Source organism: Apodemus sylvaticus, chromosome 11, assembly GCF_947179515.1.
Source record: "Apodemus sylvaticus chromosome 11, mApoSyl1.1, whole genome shotgun sequence".
In the NCBI taxonomy this organism is placed as follows: domain Eukaryota; kingdom Metazoa; phylum Chordata; class Mammalia; order Rodentia; family Muridae; genus Apodemus; species Apodemus sylvaticus.
In genome coordinates, this window is record NC_067482.1 from 67,238,790 (window position 1) to 67,256,802 (window position 18,013).

General features: G+C 44.8%; 1 protein-coding gene across 2 annotated transcripts in view; it reads right to left on the reverse strand.

Annotated features, from left to right (window-relative positions):
- Positions 1 to 18,013, reverse strand: part of Cc2d2a (coiled-coil and C2 domain containing 2A) — a 77,678-nt gene that overhangs the window by 50,040 nt on the left and 9,625 nt on the right. The window contains exons 1-9 of one of the 2 annotated variants that reach the window (XM_052198918.1): positions 17,140 to 17,220; positions 15,747 to 15,870; positions 11,376 to 11,464; positions 10,944 to 11,045; positions 9,545 to 9,646; positions 8,448 to 8,621; positions 7,185 to 7,347; positions 3,695 to 3,831; positions 2,821 to 2,952 (exon numbers count right to left, since the gene is read on the reverse strand). In XM_052198918.1, the coding sequence (XP_052054878.1) occupies positions 2,821 to 2,952; positions 3,695 to 3,831; positions 7,185 to 7,347; positions 8,448 to 8,621; positions 9,545 to 9,646; positions 10,944 to 11,045; positions 11,376 to 11,464; positions 15,747 to 15,846 (999 nt within the window). In that variant the 5' untranslated portion in view covers positions 15,847 to 15,870; positions 17,140 to 17,220. Of the gene's footprint in view, positions 1 to 2,820; positions 2,953 to 3,694; positions 3,832 to 7,184; positions 7,348 to 8,447; positions 8,622 to 9,544; positions 9,647 to 10,943; positions 11,046 to 11,375; positions 11,465 to 15,746; positions 15,871 to 17,139; positions 17,221 to 18,013 lie in introns of those variants that run through there. The other variant, XM_052198917.1, reaches the window with a different exon arrangement.

Below are 18,013 nucleotides of genomic sequence, written 5' to 3' on the forward strand. Positions count from 1 at the left end.
TTGGAGTTGGTGGTCTAGGAGAATGGCTTTATTGAGTGGTAGTTCCTTCCTGCTGGGCTGAGTGAGCATCAGAGTGGGGGCTCTCAGTGTGAGCACCAAGGGTCCTTTAAAGGATTGCTGACTACTGATCCAGTAGTGGGACTTTATTTCTATCATCTGATAAAACAAAGTCAGGGCCCAAGAAAAGCTATTTAGCCCAAGAGATGGCTGAGTCCAAGAGTGGACTAGAAAGAAAGACATTTCTGAATATACCTTGGTACAACATTGTGCTATTGTTTGAGACAGGGTCTCTCTCTGTAGCCCTTGCTGACCTGGAGCTAGCTCTGTAGACCAGGCTGGTCTTACACTCATGGAGATCTGCCTGCCTCTGCCTCCTAAGTGCTGGGATTAAAAGAGTGTGCTATCTGCTACCACGCCTAACTCTTTCTCCTCTTAAGCTGATTACTTCAGATATTCTGTTAGAGTGAAGGGAAGCTGACTAACACATTCACTATGTGTATCTATCACGTTTTCTTTATTTATTCAACCATGGGATAGCCAGTGAGATTCTTCCCATGTCTGCAACAAGACTACTGCTGCAGCTGTGGTAAGAGTGGACTGGATGGGCTGGAGAGATGGCTCAGCCTGTAAGAGCACCGACTGCTCTTCCAAAGGTCATGAGTTCAAATCCCAGCATCCACATGGTGGCTCAAAACCATCCATAAAGAGATCTGACACCCTCTAATGGCGGCTGAAGACAGCTACAGTGTACTTACATATAATAATAATAATAAAAAAAGAGTGAACTGGAAAGTATTAGTCAGAGGATACATATGTACAGCCAGGAAGAGTCAGTTGCAAGGGATCTCTAGTACAGTATGGTGCTTTGTTAGTAGCTTATTATCTTCTCGGAAAATGTAAGGAGGATATCTATCAGGAGCTAGCAGCACATGAAAGCTAACCGTGCGGTAAACAGTAATGCCAGACTCTACCACTCTACAATGTCTACATTCTTCAAATGTCATGCTAAAAGTGAGAAAAACACACAATGTTATTTGTTGTCCTGGTTTGTTTTAACTGTCAACTTGACACAACCTAGAGACCACTGAGAGGAGACCCATCATTGCGGGATTACCTACATCAAATTGGGAAATTGGTACAATTTCTTTGGCACTCCATGAGGCAAAACCACCAAATAGTTTTAGCAGGCTCAGCTTGTGTCAAGAGGGGGAAGATCACCCACCTGAAATGGAATAGGGCTATCTGGTCTCACGTCCTAATAGCATTGTCTTGGCCAGTTTTACTCTTGGTACAACTGACAATCTGATCCCTTAACTTTGGCACATTTCCACATTAGCTTAGAACTGCTAAGGAACAGATTCACTGGCTCCCAAAGAACCATTTTCTATCACCTACCCAAGTTTTCTAACATTATCCATAAATTAATGCTTCATTATATTGATGTTTCATGCTTATATGGCTACCTAGATGAAGTGATGGGCTGATGGGTTAGAAGACATAGGTCTAAGATCACACTATCTTGACTACCAATTCTAACATGCATCTTTGTTTTGTGACAAGTAGTTGATAAATCTCCTTGGCTGGGATCTATGTGTCAACCTGCATCCAGGATCACCCTTCTTCACAAAGCAGCCGTTCATGAACACCTGCCTGTAAAAACTATTTTATAAAAGTTTGGAATTAAAAAAAGAGGCGGCTCATGGGTCATCTCAGCACTCACAAGGACCTAGCAGGGTCATAGACAGTATTAGCATTCCTACTTTTTAATGAAGGAGAGATCAGAGAGCAAAGGGATTGCCCAGAGTTGCACAGCAGACCGTGGATGTCTGTGCAGAGGGAGTGGGACCTGTGTCTCCTCTGCTCTCCACTCCACCTTACGGAGTGGTCATCAAAGGCCCATTCTGTTTTATTTAATCAATACAGAGATGCTACGCACTTGAAACGATGAATGATGTTTGTCCCTCAGAGTCTAGAATGCTGGAAGTTTGGTCCCTTGGGCATTGTTGCTTTATTGATACAGTAGACATTTAACAGGTGGCAGATGGAGGCTTGATCACGGTGGCACTGTCCTCACAAGGGATTAATGCTGGTCCCATGGAGGGGACCAGTTCTCAAGAGATGAGCTGTTATAAAGCAGGCCCTGCCATTTTAGTTAGTCTCTATGGCTTCCATTATCATCCCATGAGCTTTCTTCCCATCATGGTGATGGCAGCTTCCCTGAGGCTCCCAGCGGAGCTGAGCGGTTGTTGGCACCAGGCTCTCGAACCCCCAGGACTGTGAGATAAATAAATGTCTTTTCTTAATAAATATCTAAGCTTCAGATATTTTCTCATGGTAGCATATATTATCTCATTTAGTTTGCACAGAATCTCTAGGAGGAAGACACTATTGCTAACCCTACTCTATAGGCAAAGAATCAAGACACAGAAAGAGACCAAAGACCCAGTTCACCACGTGAACAATAAATCAAGGACCCAAATATGGGAAGTTTGGTAGAGAGCTTCAAATGAGTGAGGGAAAGGATGTACAAGAACAGTAAACCTCCCTTAGATCATAAAAAAGAGAGAAGGAAGAGTTTTCTAGCACAAGTGACTAGTGAAGAGATAAGAAGGGGCAAAAGAAATGTGTAGGTAAGGGCAGACTCAGCTCACTCATGATCACTATCTAGACTCCCGTTTGAGGTGGTAACTTATTTTAAAAAAAAAAAAACAAAAAAACAATCTAAGTAGAAGTTATAAACTCAGCTCAAGCTATTCAGTAAGAAGTGTAACTTTGATTTCATGTATTAACAAGGACTTAAAGCAAAGAGGGCACCTGTACCTTCTTATAAAAAGTCTCCAGTTCGGCCTTGGGGCTTTGCACCTGTGTGGACAGTGATGGCCTTGAGGGAAATGGCTTGATGGGGCTGGGCAGTGCCAGGATTCTGCCATCATCTCCAAACCACTTCCTTCCCTGTGGGTTAAGCAGAGAGAAGGACCATATTTCCTTATATTCAGGCAGAAAACATTTTGGATAACATTTGCAGACAATTCCTATGTTGGTTACATATTTCATGTGTCACCTTGGGCTCTCAAAGAAGTTTAGAAGTTTCTGTCTGCATGAAATCGATTCTTCCCTAACACTGCCACTATTAGTTACATTTAAGACAAGTAAATGGGTTGGCAAGAGTGACACACGAGTTTAATCCCAGCACTTGGTGGCCAGAGACGGCAGATTTCTAAGTTCAAAGCCAGCCTGGTCTACAGAGGGAGTTCCAGGACAGCACCAAGACAGCAAGGGCTGTATAGAAAAACACTCTCTCGAGAAACAATACAAAATAAAATAAAAAAAACCCAGACAATCAAAATAAAAACCAAGGCAGAAGGGAAAGACAAGTAATTGAATGCTTAACAAGGATCTTATGTTCTCTTTGTTAAAGATTTAAAGAGAACACAGTATTGAGATTGTTCTCCAGGCTGACAATTAAAATGTTGGGGAACTGGAAAATGTCAGCATCTAGTTCACAGGAGACATGCTCTGGGCAGCTGAGCGTTGGTACTGTTTGGATTCTCAGAATGTAATGAGAGCCAAAGACAAAGGACAGAACTAGGAAGAACGCTCTATAGAGTCTGCCTCTTCAGACTCTACAGAGGAAAAGAGCCCAGTGTATGTGGTGAGGTGCCAGGCTCCTCTGGAGAACGCAGTCCCCACTTACAGGCTCCTGTATCAGCAGTCGGTTCTCCATGATGTTCTCATTGGTGCGCGCCACCTCTGGCCTTGCCCCGATGTAGAGACCTTCATCTTCCAGGAATCTGGGCTGTATATTCTCAGGAAGCTTTTTATAGGTCGGCACTATGTAGTTCACAAATAAGTACAATAAAAGTGAGTGTCAGCCTCAGCCTTCAAACTGCCATTTGGGTAAGTAAATCACATGATTTTTTTTTTAATTAAAAAAATTTCTATATTTTTCTATTTCTTAGGAAATAGAAATTTCTATTTCTTAATTCCTAGAAGCAGAACAGAGGAAAAGATGAATGTGTTTATTTATAAAATCATATAGAAGCTAGGCGGTGGTGGCACACGCCTGTAATCCCAGCACTCTGGGAGGCAGAGGCAGGCAGATTTCTGAGTTCGAGGCCAGCCTGGTCTACAGAGTGAGTTCCAGGACAGCCAGGGCTACACAGAGAAACCCTGTCTCGAAAAAACCAAATCCAACCCCCGCCCCAAAAAATCATATAGAATCGTGTACTTAGGACACAACACCTAAATAATTCAGCACTGAACTGAGCAGTGGGGTGCTCTGAGAAGAAGCTGACTTTCAGAGCCAAGGGTCAGGGTGTAGAGTCTGAGCTCTTGCTTTTCATCCTGGCGTACTCAGGCACTTGGAGTTCTTTTCTTTTGTACAAGAACTACTAATATTTTTCCTGCACTGGGTTCCTGGGAGAATTAGATAATGTCAAGCCCAAAGAAATGGTTTACAAACTATAAAAGCTACAGCCTGGGCAGGTTGTCAGCGTAGAGTGGGGTCAACATGCATAAGTGTGGGGAGCCGCCCGCTGCTCCTGCAAACTCCATTACAAGATGGCGCTCGCATCCGGCTTGTGCTGAGCGGCAAACAAGTCAGTGCACATGCCTGAAGTGATTTTCCGTCCTTCGGTCTCTGCCTACCTTGTGTCGTAATATGGGCTGATGAGCTGCAACCAGTTAGGAAGTGCCACGTCCTAGGAGGGCCTACCAGCCTATATAAGGGATGGGTTTTCAGATCGTTGGAGTCTCCGCTCTGTAAGCTTATGCTCTCCCTCTCAAGATGCATTAAAGCTTTCTGCAGAAGGATCCTGAGTGTGCCGCGTCGTTTTTGTTGGCGAGACGGTAGCGCGGGACACATAAGGCCCTGGGCTGGAACCTAGCACTAAAGAGGAACAGTTTCTCTGAGTGAGCACTGAGTGACCAGGGCTATCTGTGTGCTCTTCATTTCTTTTTTATTTATAAAAAGCAGATCTTTACTAAGAACTCCCTAGTGACAGATTCTCATGTTGCTCAGGGTTTCAGCTCAGGCTAATGCTATGTGGAATCACTTAGATGGCAGTGAACACAACTCAACCCATGGGTCATGACTCTTTGGGAGTCAAATGACCCTTGCACAGGGTCTAATACCATGGGAAAACACAGCTATTTACACTACAGCTCATAACAGTAACAAAATTACAGTTATGAAGTAGCAATGAAAATAATGTATGGTTTGGGGCGGGGCACCACAACATGAGGAAGTGTACTGAAGGGTCCCAGCATTAGGAAGGTTGAGAGCCACTGCTCTAGAGGGACTTCTGATGAAGAGACACAAAATTGATGGAAACGTAGGGAGGCAAGAGGTGAACTCAAGAGACAAGAAGGAGTCTGCTTAGGGGCAGCCACCGTGCAGCCCTAGTGTTGAGAGGGAGATGTGCTGGGCAGGAGGAAGAAACCCTGCAAGGCAAGAACACCTGCCGTCACTCTCATGAACCGCACAGTGGTTCCACTGGCGATGCTCCGTCCACAGTCATATGAGATTTCAGTGGTGCTCAAACTTTCTGATAGAGGTGTCCCTGTACTTAGCCATGAGCTCCTACAATATCAGCATGCTATGCTGGTCTTCCCTTTGGAGCCATGTGCTCAGAACATGGGTCAGATATATATGAGGCTGTACCACCTAGGTATACACAGTATATTGTGGGATGCTCACACAATAATAAATTCACCTAATGACTCTTAGAATTCGCCCCTGCCCTCAGACACCATTGTCCTGAAGGCTGTGCATGGTGGGAGACAAGCTTGCTTCCAGCACACTGTGGTGTAGCAAGAAGAGGCACTGGGAAGCAGGGAAGAGCAAAGGGGAACTATTCAGACCACAGGGAGGGGCTCGGGGCTCTGTACTGGGGAGGGACTGCAGCGAAGTTTAGATTCTGTAAAGGCTGTGAGGTTCACGGCAGCACAGTGGACTAAAGAAGACAGAAGGGTGGGAAAGTATGGCTGGAGGGCCAGGATGTAACTCAAGAGTTAGTACTTAGGGAGCTCAGAATCATTTCAGTCTGGGTGACGCTAAGTACCTGACCATGCTGTCTTGGTCTCTGTGTGGCCATCAGACACCATATAGTCCACCCCTTGCCACCAGAACAAGCCCTGTTCCTAGAAAACTCTCCTCTGGTCCTCAGAAAGCGCAGGATACACTTATTCTTACCTCATTCTTATCATTAGACTAAAACACCAGGTCAGCAGTATCTTGTGGTATTGTAAGTTTTTGTTAAAATAGTTTTGACTGATCAGCTAATATATTTGTGTGTGTGTGTGTGTGTGTGTATGTGGGGTTTTTTTTGTATATATATATATATGTATCCTAATTTGCTCTCTGACTCCTGCTTGCCATGGAGCAGGTTTATATGTGTGTGATTAAGTGAGTGTGGATATTATAATAATATAATATAATATAATATAATATAATATAATATAATATAATATAATATATCCTTATAGATATAGATGTACTAATGTCATAGTTTAGCATAGATATACTAATGTAACAGCAAAATCAGGTAAGTGCTTTTGCTGCATCCCTAGGGTAATCCTGTGCTCCTTGAAAAGCCACTGCTATCTATAATAGTGACAGCAATGGGACAGAAGCTATGGGTATGGTCATCACACTAGGCCCTTCACCCATATTATGTCCTCAGTGATGCACCACCACCAAGTCATCTTTTATGTGACTTTTACTCCTTCCTTTCTTCAGCAAGGCTCCTGGGAATAAGGGAGCCTGTTTCTGGTTGCAGGCTGCTCTCTGACTCCTGTTTGCCATGGAGCAGGTGTGTGTGTGTCCTCAGGTAAGTGTGGATGTGTGCACATTATGTTTTTGAGACAAGACAGGATCCCCCACTGGATCTAGAGCGTATCTGGCTAGGCAGCTCCAAAGATCAAATTGTCTCCATTCCCTAGCACTGGAATTACGGGCAGGTGTTACTATACCTGGCTTTTTACATGGATGCCACGGATTCAAACTCAGGTTGTCCAGCCTGCACAGCAAGCGCTTTATTCACTGAGGCATCTCCCGAGCTCCCAAAGATCATTTTAAATGAGTAAATCATATTCAAACCTAGAATCATCTCCGGAAAGGGTGGTCCTTCTCTGTCGGGGGGAATGAAGGTGTCGCAGCTGAGCATAGAAAGAAGAGTGAGTACCTGCCAGCCGGCTAGGCGTGAAGAGGATTTCTCTTTCCTTCTGCAGCTGAATGTGGGCACTCTTGTACTCTGCAGCCCTGATGGCCACGAAGTCATGGGCTGTGGGATCTAAGCCCAACAGGAAGTCTTCGGCATCCTTACCATTAAGTAGCTCTTCCTCTTCCTACACAGCATTGGAAAACAACAAGAGACAGTCACGCCAAGAGTCTTAGCAGACTTGGGAAGAGAATTACTAAGACTAAACCCATGAAACTTAATACATCTTACAATAAGATTATGTTTTCCAGGCCGGGGGAGATAGGTAAGTGGGTAAAGGTGCTTACTGTAAAAACCTGAGGCTACAACTTCAAGTTCCTAGACCCCACATAAAAGCCAAGAGCATTTGTAATTGCAGTACTCCTACTGAGAACTGGGACAGGAGAAGCCCTGAAGGCTCACTGGCCAGCTAGCCTGCCACACACAGTGGACAAACAGCATGGATCCTGTCTCAAGGGAGGTGGAAGGGGAGGAGGGACACCTGAAGATCTCCTCTGGCCTACACATGAGGACTTTGGCACATACCTACTCACATTTACGCACATGAACTCACACACATACTGTGCACACACACATACACACACACACACACACACACACTGTGCATACATCCACACAAACTGTAGTTCCCTCTTGTGTCTTTTCAGATGAAGGTGACCTTTCATATCTCACAAGTGGGTTATCATTGGCTGCTTTCTCCTAATCTTCCGGCTGCCTGGAAAATTACACAACAGAGGAAGCCAACTCAGAAGTGGAAACCCAAACTACAGTAATCCTTAACAGGGCCTGCAGCCTTGGAAGATGCTATTCCAGTACATTTACTTAAAGGACCCAGGTTCATAGTTCTGCAGCATAAATTTATACTCAGGGTGGTATTTGGCACAAAAACTCACTCTCTTGCAAACCTATGGGAGAGAGGCAGGCTACCCTTGTCTTCTGGAGCCAAGTACTCTATGTCTGAAATATTGAGTCTAGCAAGAAGACCCTCAAACCACACTATGATACTTTATTTCTTCTTGCACAAGAAAAGATGGGCAGATTTAATAAGGTCCTTACTGCCCAATCTGTGGGCTGTGGCAAGGACGGCAGAAAATCGCCCTAGGTCAATTCTCTTTGCTTAGTGGTCCTCCTGTTTCCAAAGCGTCCCATGGGCTCCTCCCCAGCCCTGCCCCTCCCTCATCTGTCTTCTCCCCTCCCCCTCCTCACCACCACCACTGTATCAGATACCGTTTTCTTTGCTCTCTCTTGAGCCTGTGCTCCTTCTTCTCCTTCTTGTTCCTCTTGATGAGCTCTATCTCCACCTTTCACTGGTGGGTTTTCCTCTGATTCCTCTGGCTCAGGATCAAAGTTGAAAGTAAAGAAATTATAGGCCTCTTCTGCAGATGGGAAACCAGGAGGGGACTGCAGAGAAACAGGCCGCAGCAGCTCAGACGGGGAAACTGAATTAGCCCCACGTAATTATCTGACAGCTGGCTTGGTGGTGGGGTAGCTTCTGGAGGCCTCCTGACCACACTGCCAGGAATTTTAACAAGAGCTGCAGGCAGTTATTGAGTGTTTAAAATAAGTAGCCCTGGTTAATTCTTAAAATATTATTTCATGTGCTTGAGTGTTTTGCCTGCATGTATGTGCACCATGTGAATACTGTACCCACAGAGGTCAGAAGAGGGCAGAAGATTCCCTACAAATGGAATAACATAATTGTGAGTAGCTATGTGGGTGCCAAGAACTGAACCTGAGTCTTCTAGAAGAGTAGTCAATGCTCTTAGTAGCTGAGCTATCTTTCTCCAGCTCTACCTTCTAAAAATATTAACAATTATATAATTGCATCCCAGTAAGCATAAAATATATAGTATTTATAAAAGTATCTGCCTCTGGAGAGATTATTAGGTGTCAAGTACTATGTGCATTGTTCAGTGGGACACACTGCAGAGAAAGTTTTGTTTAATAATGAGAAATACAAGATCTGTTCATTTTAACAAGTGACAATTATTATTTATTTGGTCCTTGAGTCATTCCTTCCCCATCATAAAAGCTGAGGCAACTTAGGAGCTGCACAACCTCTCTTCATTACCACCCTCAGTCCTTCTAGCTCTCCCTTCCTCCCTCCACACAATGGGGCAGGATAGTAATCTCGCCTCCAGGATTTTAAAAGTAGAAATCATCTCTCTCTCTGTGTCTCTCTGTCTCTGTCTCTCTCTCAGCCTCTCTCTCCCTTCCCCCCTCAGCAACCCCCCCCCCATGAAGCATGGCAGCAGGAATCAGTTATGCACCTATGATTAGATATTTTTGAAAAACAAACATAATTTTTAAACAGAATTTCTAACCTGGGATTTTGACTTGATTTTTCGTACAGAATCATGGAACTTAATTCTGGAATAACTCCTGGTGTCGGCTTCTTGTTGAGTGCCTTGCACCTCTGTACTTGGCTTTGTAAAGGAAAAAAAAACCCACATATTAAACCCAAAGAAGTCTAGAAACTGAGAGCATTCCAAGTTAAGGGTTAGCCTTTGTGCTGGCTTAACTGTCAACTTGATAGAACCTGAAATCACCTAGGAAGACTCGATCTAAAGAGTTTAGATAAGATTGACCTCTTGACACCCCCCCTCCGTGCGTGTGTGCATGTGTGTGTGTGTGTGTGTGTGTGTGTGTGTGTGTGTGTGTATGTGTGTGTGTGTGTGGTGTGTGTGGTGATGGTTGATTATGTAGGAGGAGAAAGCCCATCATGGGCGGCACTATTCCCTAGGCAGCGGATCTTGAACTATATGAGCGTAACGAAAGCTAGATGAGTAGAAACAGCAAGCACGCAAGGAACTGTGTACTTATTCTTTGTTTTTCTCTGTGGATGTAACGTTCTAATTCCACCTTTACTTTTCTGCAGTGATAGACTTGGAATTAGAAGTCAAATAAGCCCTTTCTCCATGAACTTCTTTTTATCAGAGATTTTTATCACAGCAACAGAAATGAAACCAGAGCTGTCGACTAACAGCTTATCTTCTGCTCTCTGATCATCTTGTCGTTCCACAGGCTGCAGTGTTCACAGACTTTAGATATACTTGAAGGCTTTCTTACTTATCCCTGCTCTATTAAGACTAAACAAATAAAAAACTTAGTTCTCAGTAGGCCCCCAAATGAAAAGTCTTATTTTACTCTGTAGATCTACACATCATTTTACAGAAGATCATTTCCAGTCTCTCAAGAAAAGCATCAGTTATGACCAAGTGTAAGTCCGGGCATAGGAGGCAGGGTTCAAGAGCCATCTTTCTCATTGAGCCTCAGGTCTGGCTAGGTGAGGCGCTGGGCCTTCTGCCTGAACAGGCTGAATGGCCCTTTTCACCCTGGAACCAGAGTTGTTCCTGATTTTGGATACTGTTCTGATTTGGTAATATTCCCATCTCTCTGTATGTAGCCCATAAGAACAGCTTATATTTAGAGAATATATATCAAGCAGAACAATGGATACAAGGTCCCTGTAGAGGACTTGCCTGGCATGCTCAAGGCCTTGGATCTAGTTCAGGGAAAAAAAACTAAGACATTTCCCAACTAAGAGGACCTACTGTGTTTCTGTTACTGATAGAAACACTGTTAATTCATGTTAACTCAGTCCATAAACGATATCAAGAATTTGTTTGTAGTTTTGTCTCTGTTCTACAGAAGTAGAAACTAGGGTCAGACAGTAGTTGGGGGGGGGGTCTCATGTCAAAGTAGAAAGAATCCACATCTTACCTCTGTGCCAAATTCAGTCTCTGTTTCCCTCTCTCTGGGACTACGCAGGCGTCGGGGCTTAGGGGTAGGGGCATCCCGCAACAATGCACTTTCTGCCTTGGACTTAAAAACCAAACAGCAAAGTATTACACATAATGAATTATCAAAGAATCTCAGCTGCTACCTCAATAAAGAAGAATCAGGAAAACAACTACGCACTGTCCCACTGTAGAGCAGAGCAAAGAAAATAATTTAGAAGATTGACCACCGTCTTCCAGTGTAATTTTCATCTTCACCAATGCTATGTATGTATATTAACATTTTAGGACTTGAAGAACAGATTTCCATCTGTTCCATACAGCTCCACACAGTTTGGAGCATACAAAACAAGCAAGAGCTGCCCCAGCGAGCTGCAGTCGGTCCTGAAAGGAACATTGCCTCTGTTGGTCTTACCCTTGCAGCCTGAAGCTTCTCCCTCATGCGTTCCCTCATGGAAAATTCCGCAAAGCCAGTTCTGGAAGCTGAAGGGATGGGAGGTAAGCCTTAAAAATAAATAAACAAAAGAAAATTACTTTCAAAACATGTATCTCCTTCAGGGGGTGAATTAAATATAAAAGGAGATGTAATTTTGCTAGTCCAGAGCTACACATAAGAAACAGACCGCAATGCTGAGGCCTCTTTTGAAGGTGGAAGTTCATGCACTGGTTTCTTGAGGACTGGCAAGGGGAACTGGGTCCTGCCGGGGACTGCCATTTTGGTTTAACCAAGGCCAGAATGAGTGGCTCCCAGCTGTCCGAGGCACACAACACTGGCCAGCTCCATCAGCACTGGACTCCAAAATGTTGCTTCTGGGGTCAATGGGTGGCTGAGGAGTAGAGGGTTCAGGGTTAATCCTCACTTTAGCTAGAGAAATCTTTCCTGAAGATGTAGACATAGCCAGCGACAGTGTACTCACATATGTAAAATAACCAAATTAAAAAAAAATGGATCAAAGACAGTGAATTAGCTCAATGGCTTTCATTGAGTACCATGGTAGCAATGGTCTCACAATATAGCTCACAGAAACAGTCATGGCCACCATCAGCTTTGACTCAAATAACACTAATGTTTATCTTGTCTGAAACACCTTTTAAAGTATAATTCCCTGCACATCCACCTAGCTGCTGTGCGTATATTCTCTCGACTGATGGGTTATTACCATTGACCATATATAAAAGCATCTACCAAGGGCCTTTTTATTATACTGCTCACATTCTGTCAGGGAAATCAGAATTAAGAAATGTTTAAAACCTCTAAATGTTTTTCCTGGCATTATATACTAATATATATTCCTTCAGGTAGCTCTTATGGGTATAACATCAGAACATTTTTTTCCTGTGTCTGTCACTCTGGGTCTTCATGACTGAAAATATATGTCTAAAATACATCATCATTTTCATTTACTCAAAATTTTATTTTCCCCCAAATCTCAGCAACTGGCCCCAAAGTGATACTTTAATCAGAGAAACTAGAAGGAATGAATAGAAAACAAAAAAGATATGCTAGCAAGAAATGGCTTCAAACTAGATTGTTTCTTGGTTAAGAGATGGTCCAAGGTGGACTCACAAGGGATGCATGTGCTTTGAAACTAGATGCTGTTTTGATTTGGAACTGGTGTGCATCCAGAGATTCTCTCGTATAAGGAATGTCAGGACCATGTGTCTTAGATGAACAAGTTAGAAGCCAGAAGTTTTACTGCTTAGACCTGTGCATGAGAGAAGGCCATGCAGTCACAGGTGTGGGTCTCTCAGTCTCTGAATGTTGGGTGACCTTGACGACACTAGAAGACTTGTATGAATGCTACAGAGTGACAGGAGGTGACAAGGTGAGGCCCTATGGCATGAGTTTACATGGGAAGTTCAGAACTTTGTGAGGTTTGGGAAGTAAAGGGCCAAGGTAAGAAACACACACACACACACACACACACACACACACACACACGGTCAGCCAGGGCAAGGCTGCGGAACACAGTCTGCACACACCTAAACCAGCAAGGTCTGAAGACAGAGCAGATAGGCAAGATCTAGACACAGTTCACATAGCACATATTGTGAGGGACATCTGAATTTTAGCCTTGGGTGAGGCAGAAGTCATTCTGTGTCTTCAAGGCCTTCAGACTGTGAGTGGCATGACTTCAGACAGGCACAAGACCTGTGGGAGCACAAGGAGGGTCCACTGAGCACCACCACCAACGTACAAATGTTGCATTTGTATACACCAAATACAAGCAGTTCAAAATAAAATTTAGAAAACAGTTCTACTTAGAATAACATCAGAAACTACATTCCTTCCACTTAGGAGGAAATCAGTGAAAGGTGTGAAGGGTGCATGCACCCAAAATTAAAATCTGGCTGAAAGGAATTAATTAAAGATGAGAAAAATAAATGGAAGGACTGTGTTTGTAGACTTAAAGACTCAGTGTTGTTAAAATATCAGCACTACCCAAACAATCTATAGATGTACTACAATTCTTTTGAAGAGCACAATGATTTTTGTTTTGCAGAAATAGAAATGTCTACCCTAGAGTGCTTAAGTATCGTCGAAGGACCTTGAATAGCTACAGCAGTTTTGAAAGGGAACAACCTTCAAGGTCTCACATTCCCGACCTCCAAAACTCATTTGAAAGTTAAAGTCATCAAACACTGCATGGTAGTCGCATAAAGACAGAAATGTAAACCAATGGAACAGAATGGAGAGCCCTGAAATAAACCCTTGACCATATGGTCAAATGATCCTTAAGAGATGCGCCAAGACCAATCAATAGGAAAGTATCTCTATTCAACAAATGGAAAAACACGTCCAAAGACAAGATATTGGGAGCTGGTGAGATGGCTCAGCAGGAAAGGCACTTGACCAAGCCTGACAACCCGAGTTCTATGAGTCACACAAACTGTCCTGGAGCCTTCATATGTGCACCATGGCACACATATGCCCCACAACAATGTACATGATTAAATTCATTAATAAAAGATAAAATTGAATCCTTACCCAGTAAACAAAAAGTAACTCAAAATGGATAAGGGAAAAGTTTTCTGACATTGACCTGGAACATGACCTTTCGGATAATGACACCAAATATAAAAGTGAGAACAACAAAACAATTAGTGGAGCTACAGCAAACTTTAGAAACTCGTGTGCACCAAAAGATGGCCCGATCTGCAGAGCGAACACAGTGCATATTGAGGAAGTTCTGCCTCAGCAGAGCAGTCTGTTCCCAGCAGTTCACAGGGACATGCCCATGAGGTGAGGTGTACTGAAGGAAACCAGCTCAGGGGACAGGATGGAGGGGAGAAAGGACTGCTCTCCATGGAAGGGTGAGGAAGCCTTGCCCAGTCCCAGCCTCTCTCTCCCACCACCAGAGTGCCACATCCACAGACCATGTCCACACGGGTACCCAAGGAGCATCTCGTACTCTGCGTCTTTATTCCCGTTCACCAGCTCTCACCCATGTCCTTCCTGCTGCCCTGTTCCTCTGAAGATGGCAGCCTCACTTGCCCAGCTGCTAATTCAAAACCACGGAGCCACCCACCATGCTTGAGCAACTCTACTCCATTTGGTAACAAGGAAGCCCCCAGGCCGCATTCAGTGGAAAACATGCTTGATTTTAAGCCATGCGATCCATGATATTTAGTTAAGGCAGCCCAAGCTGATAAAGGCAAAGAAAAAGAAACAGCTCTGTGGGATCAGTCTTGGTCTGTTTTTCTGGGATTCTTAGCAGCTCTAATTGCAAGACTCTTTCGTGCTGTCAGAGCCACACTTTCCTTAGGGTTGGTCTACCAGTTACTCTACTGCCCAGCTCTGCCACAGTACAAGAGTGCAACTGGAAGGATGCAGCCAGCACATTTCCCTTGTCCACAGTGGGCTCACAATGAAAGATGCTCGCCGTGTGAAGAAGAACAAATGCTGGGAAGTCCAAGGACAGACCAAGGCTCTTTAAAACCAAAGTCCTTCTGTGCATGCACGCATGTCCCCGTGCATCTGCATATGTCCGAGTGCATCTGCATATGTCTGAGTGCAGGTCTGAGTTTGTCTCCTCGAACTCATTGTAAGCCATAGACGTTTGTCCCCTCCTTCCACCTTGTTTGAAGCCAGGTCTCTTGGTTGGTTGCCTGTGTGTGCCAGGCTCGCTGGATGGTAAGCACTGAGGGAATCTACCATCTCTACCTCATAGGAGGTGCTGACATAGAGGTATTGGGGTTACAGATATGTGCTACCATGTATGGCTTTTACACAGGTTCTGGGGATTTGAACTTGACTTTCACACTTACAAGGCCAAGCACTTTTGCCACTTTTCCCTCAGCCCCAAGCTTCCTAGAGGTTATTGTGCAGGGGACAGGTGTCAGTGCTGTAAAGGGTGAGTAGCAGCGCCTCTGTTCTTCAGTCAGATTCCTATTCTGCTTCGCTGACTCTCCTGTCTCCTCTATGCCACCTTCCCTCGAATTCTGACATATCTGACATTATTCATGTCCTTTCAACTTCAGTTCCTACTAGCCACCTTTCCTGGTTATAGAGAAGCCCCCTAACTGTGTGTCTTGACATCTAGACTGATGCTACCCTAAAAATTGTACCACAGAGTTGCAGTAAGGTGGGTGAAGCTCCCTTAAAGAAGGGCTTCCAAAACTCAACCTCTGAGAATTACTGTACTACCCTTTGCTTTGTCCTATCCAGGCAGCCTTGCCTCGGTCATACATAAAAACAATACCTCCAACCAAGCCTCATACTGCCTAGTGCTGAGTTTGTGGTTGGCACTTAATAACTACCAGTTGAATGAACCAAGATACTTACTTCGGGGGCCCTGACGGGCTGTCAAGCTCAGGAGATTGGCTTCAGGCTCTTCCTCCACCACTTCCTGCTGCCCACCATCTTGGAATTTGTCTGACACCATTTCCTCTGGGGGAGTGCTGGGTGGCTGTGAATAGATCAGATGTTTCTGAGATGTCTGGAGTTGAGTTGGCTTCAAGTTGACTTCCTCTCAAGAAGTGGTAAGTACCTAGTACCGTCCATGTTATAGACTGTGGTTTCTTACTCAGATCACTGGGGTCAGCCTGAGCTGCTATAGGGGGCGCTTCCCACCATAGTGTTGAGGCATCTCGAAATAAGACAATAATTTACCCATTTTGCCAGGGAAAACACTTAAAGCTATGCAGGAAATTGCAGAACACTTCATCTCCAACACCAAATAGATAGGAAAGGACTGTTCAAGTGTCACTGGCTAATCTGGGCTGATACAGTTTCCACACTGGTTGCACCTAAGGATAACCTATGGTATCTTCATCAAAGTCTTGAGGAAGCAGGGCTGGTATGGATGTCTGTGTGGCCAGGCAGAATGAAGCTCACAGCCAACTCAGTCTGGCTGTGATCTCAGGGCAAGCCTGTAACTACTTACTTTGTAAAAGCGAGTTGCTAAGTGTGGGGGAAAGGTAGCTCTGCCCCCTCTCTGTGAACTCATTGTTATGCACGAGTAATTGCAACATAGAGATTCAGATGGAAATAGATGATTCTAAAGGATGTGAACGTTTGAATAAAACCCTGGACGGCATCCAGGCTCTAGAGCAGGTTAAATGAACAGGGCTTCCGAGACTCAGCCACTGAGTTATTACATCCCTCTTGCGGCTTTCTCCTACTTGGTCCTAGATGCCAGGCAGCTTTATCGTTGGTCGCTCTTTGTTCACTCTGTGATTTTAAGGTACTTTTTATCTGACATCTCAGGGTCCCCTGCCCAAGGCTCCAGAGCAACAGACAGGCTGAACTGGTAAGAATGGGTATAAACTTCAGCACAATGTGGCTGTGGGCGTCCCTGGTCTCCTAGAGTGGCCCCATCGCGCTGCTGCGGTTTCCTCGGCCCCCAGCACATTCCCCCAGGCTACACCAAGCCTGCAGCAAAGGTAGAAGGCTCTTTTCCTCCCTTCTTTCCCTGGGAAGCAGGAAGTGTGCACAGTTCCCAGGAGCAGGAAGGGTGGTTTGAGCCCTCCTTTTCCAGTCCCCTCTCCCCCTCCCAGGTCTACTCTCGCTCAGACTGCAGTCTCATCACGTGACTGCTAACTCAAAATGGCGCTTCCTTTCCCTCCCTCCCATGCTGGCTTAATGATTACTCCCGGCAAGCCCATACGCCCCCTTTCCTGCCTTTCTTCTCCAGGAGAGCAGCGCCTTATTTAGGGAGTATTTAGCCCTGAGTTACCTTACAGGGATGCTTCCAGCGGTGGAGGGGAGCTCCTGCAGAGAGGTGGGGGAGCAGGGGCTGCAGGCTGGGGAGGCTGGAGTTAATTTCTGGCGGAGACTAACGCAGAATTTGGAACTCCGGATAGAAGAAAGAGGGAGCCGCTTAAGATTTGCAATCCTGCACTGCCATCTACCGCCTACCCTAGTCTATGGCCATCTGTGGCAACATTCAAATCGGCTGCTTTCCTTTCCCCTAGACTCTGAAAAGACAGTATAACACATATACAGAGAAGGAAGGAAGGAAAGAAGGAAGGAAGGAAGAAAAGGAAAGAAAGAAAGAAAGAAAGAAAGAAAGAAAGAAAGAAAGAAAGAAGAAAGGAAGAAAATGGAAGGAAGGAAGGAAGAAGGAAAAGAAGGAAGGAAGGAGGAAGGTAGGAAGGGAGGGGAAGAGAGAAGAAAAAAAGAAAGAAAGAAGAAAGAAAGAAAGGATAGAGGGAGGGAGGGAAGGAAGGAGGGGGAAAGCCCTTAATATTGGTTATAGCTTTATTCCGAGAACCACCTCTCAATAACCCCTACAACCAGCATCTCACATTAGACCATTCACTTACATCCCTGAATTACAACTTCCAGGAGTAAGCCCAGAGTTGGTACCGAAGAAAGGGCTGTTTTCTGTGTGTGTGTGTGGGGGGGGTATTCTAATTACGTTTCTATTGCTGTGCCCAAAAACAATTTGAGGAGAAAAGGGCGCATTTCATCTTACACATCCAGGTAATAGATCACCATGGAGGGATGGCAGGGTGGGAACTGAATACAGGAACCCGAAGGCGGGAACAGAAGCAGAGATTGTGGAGTGGAACACTGCTTACTGTATTGCTGCCCGGCTCTCCATCACC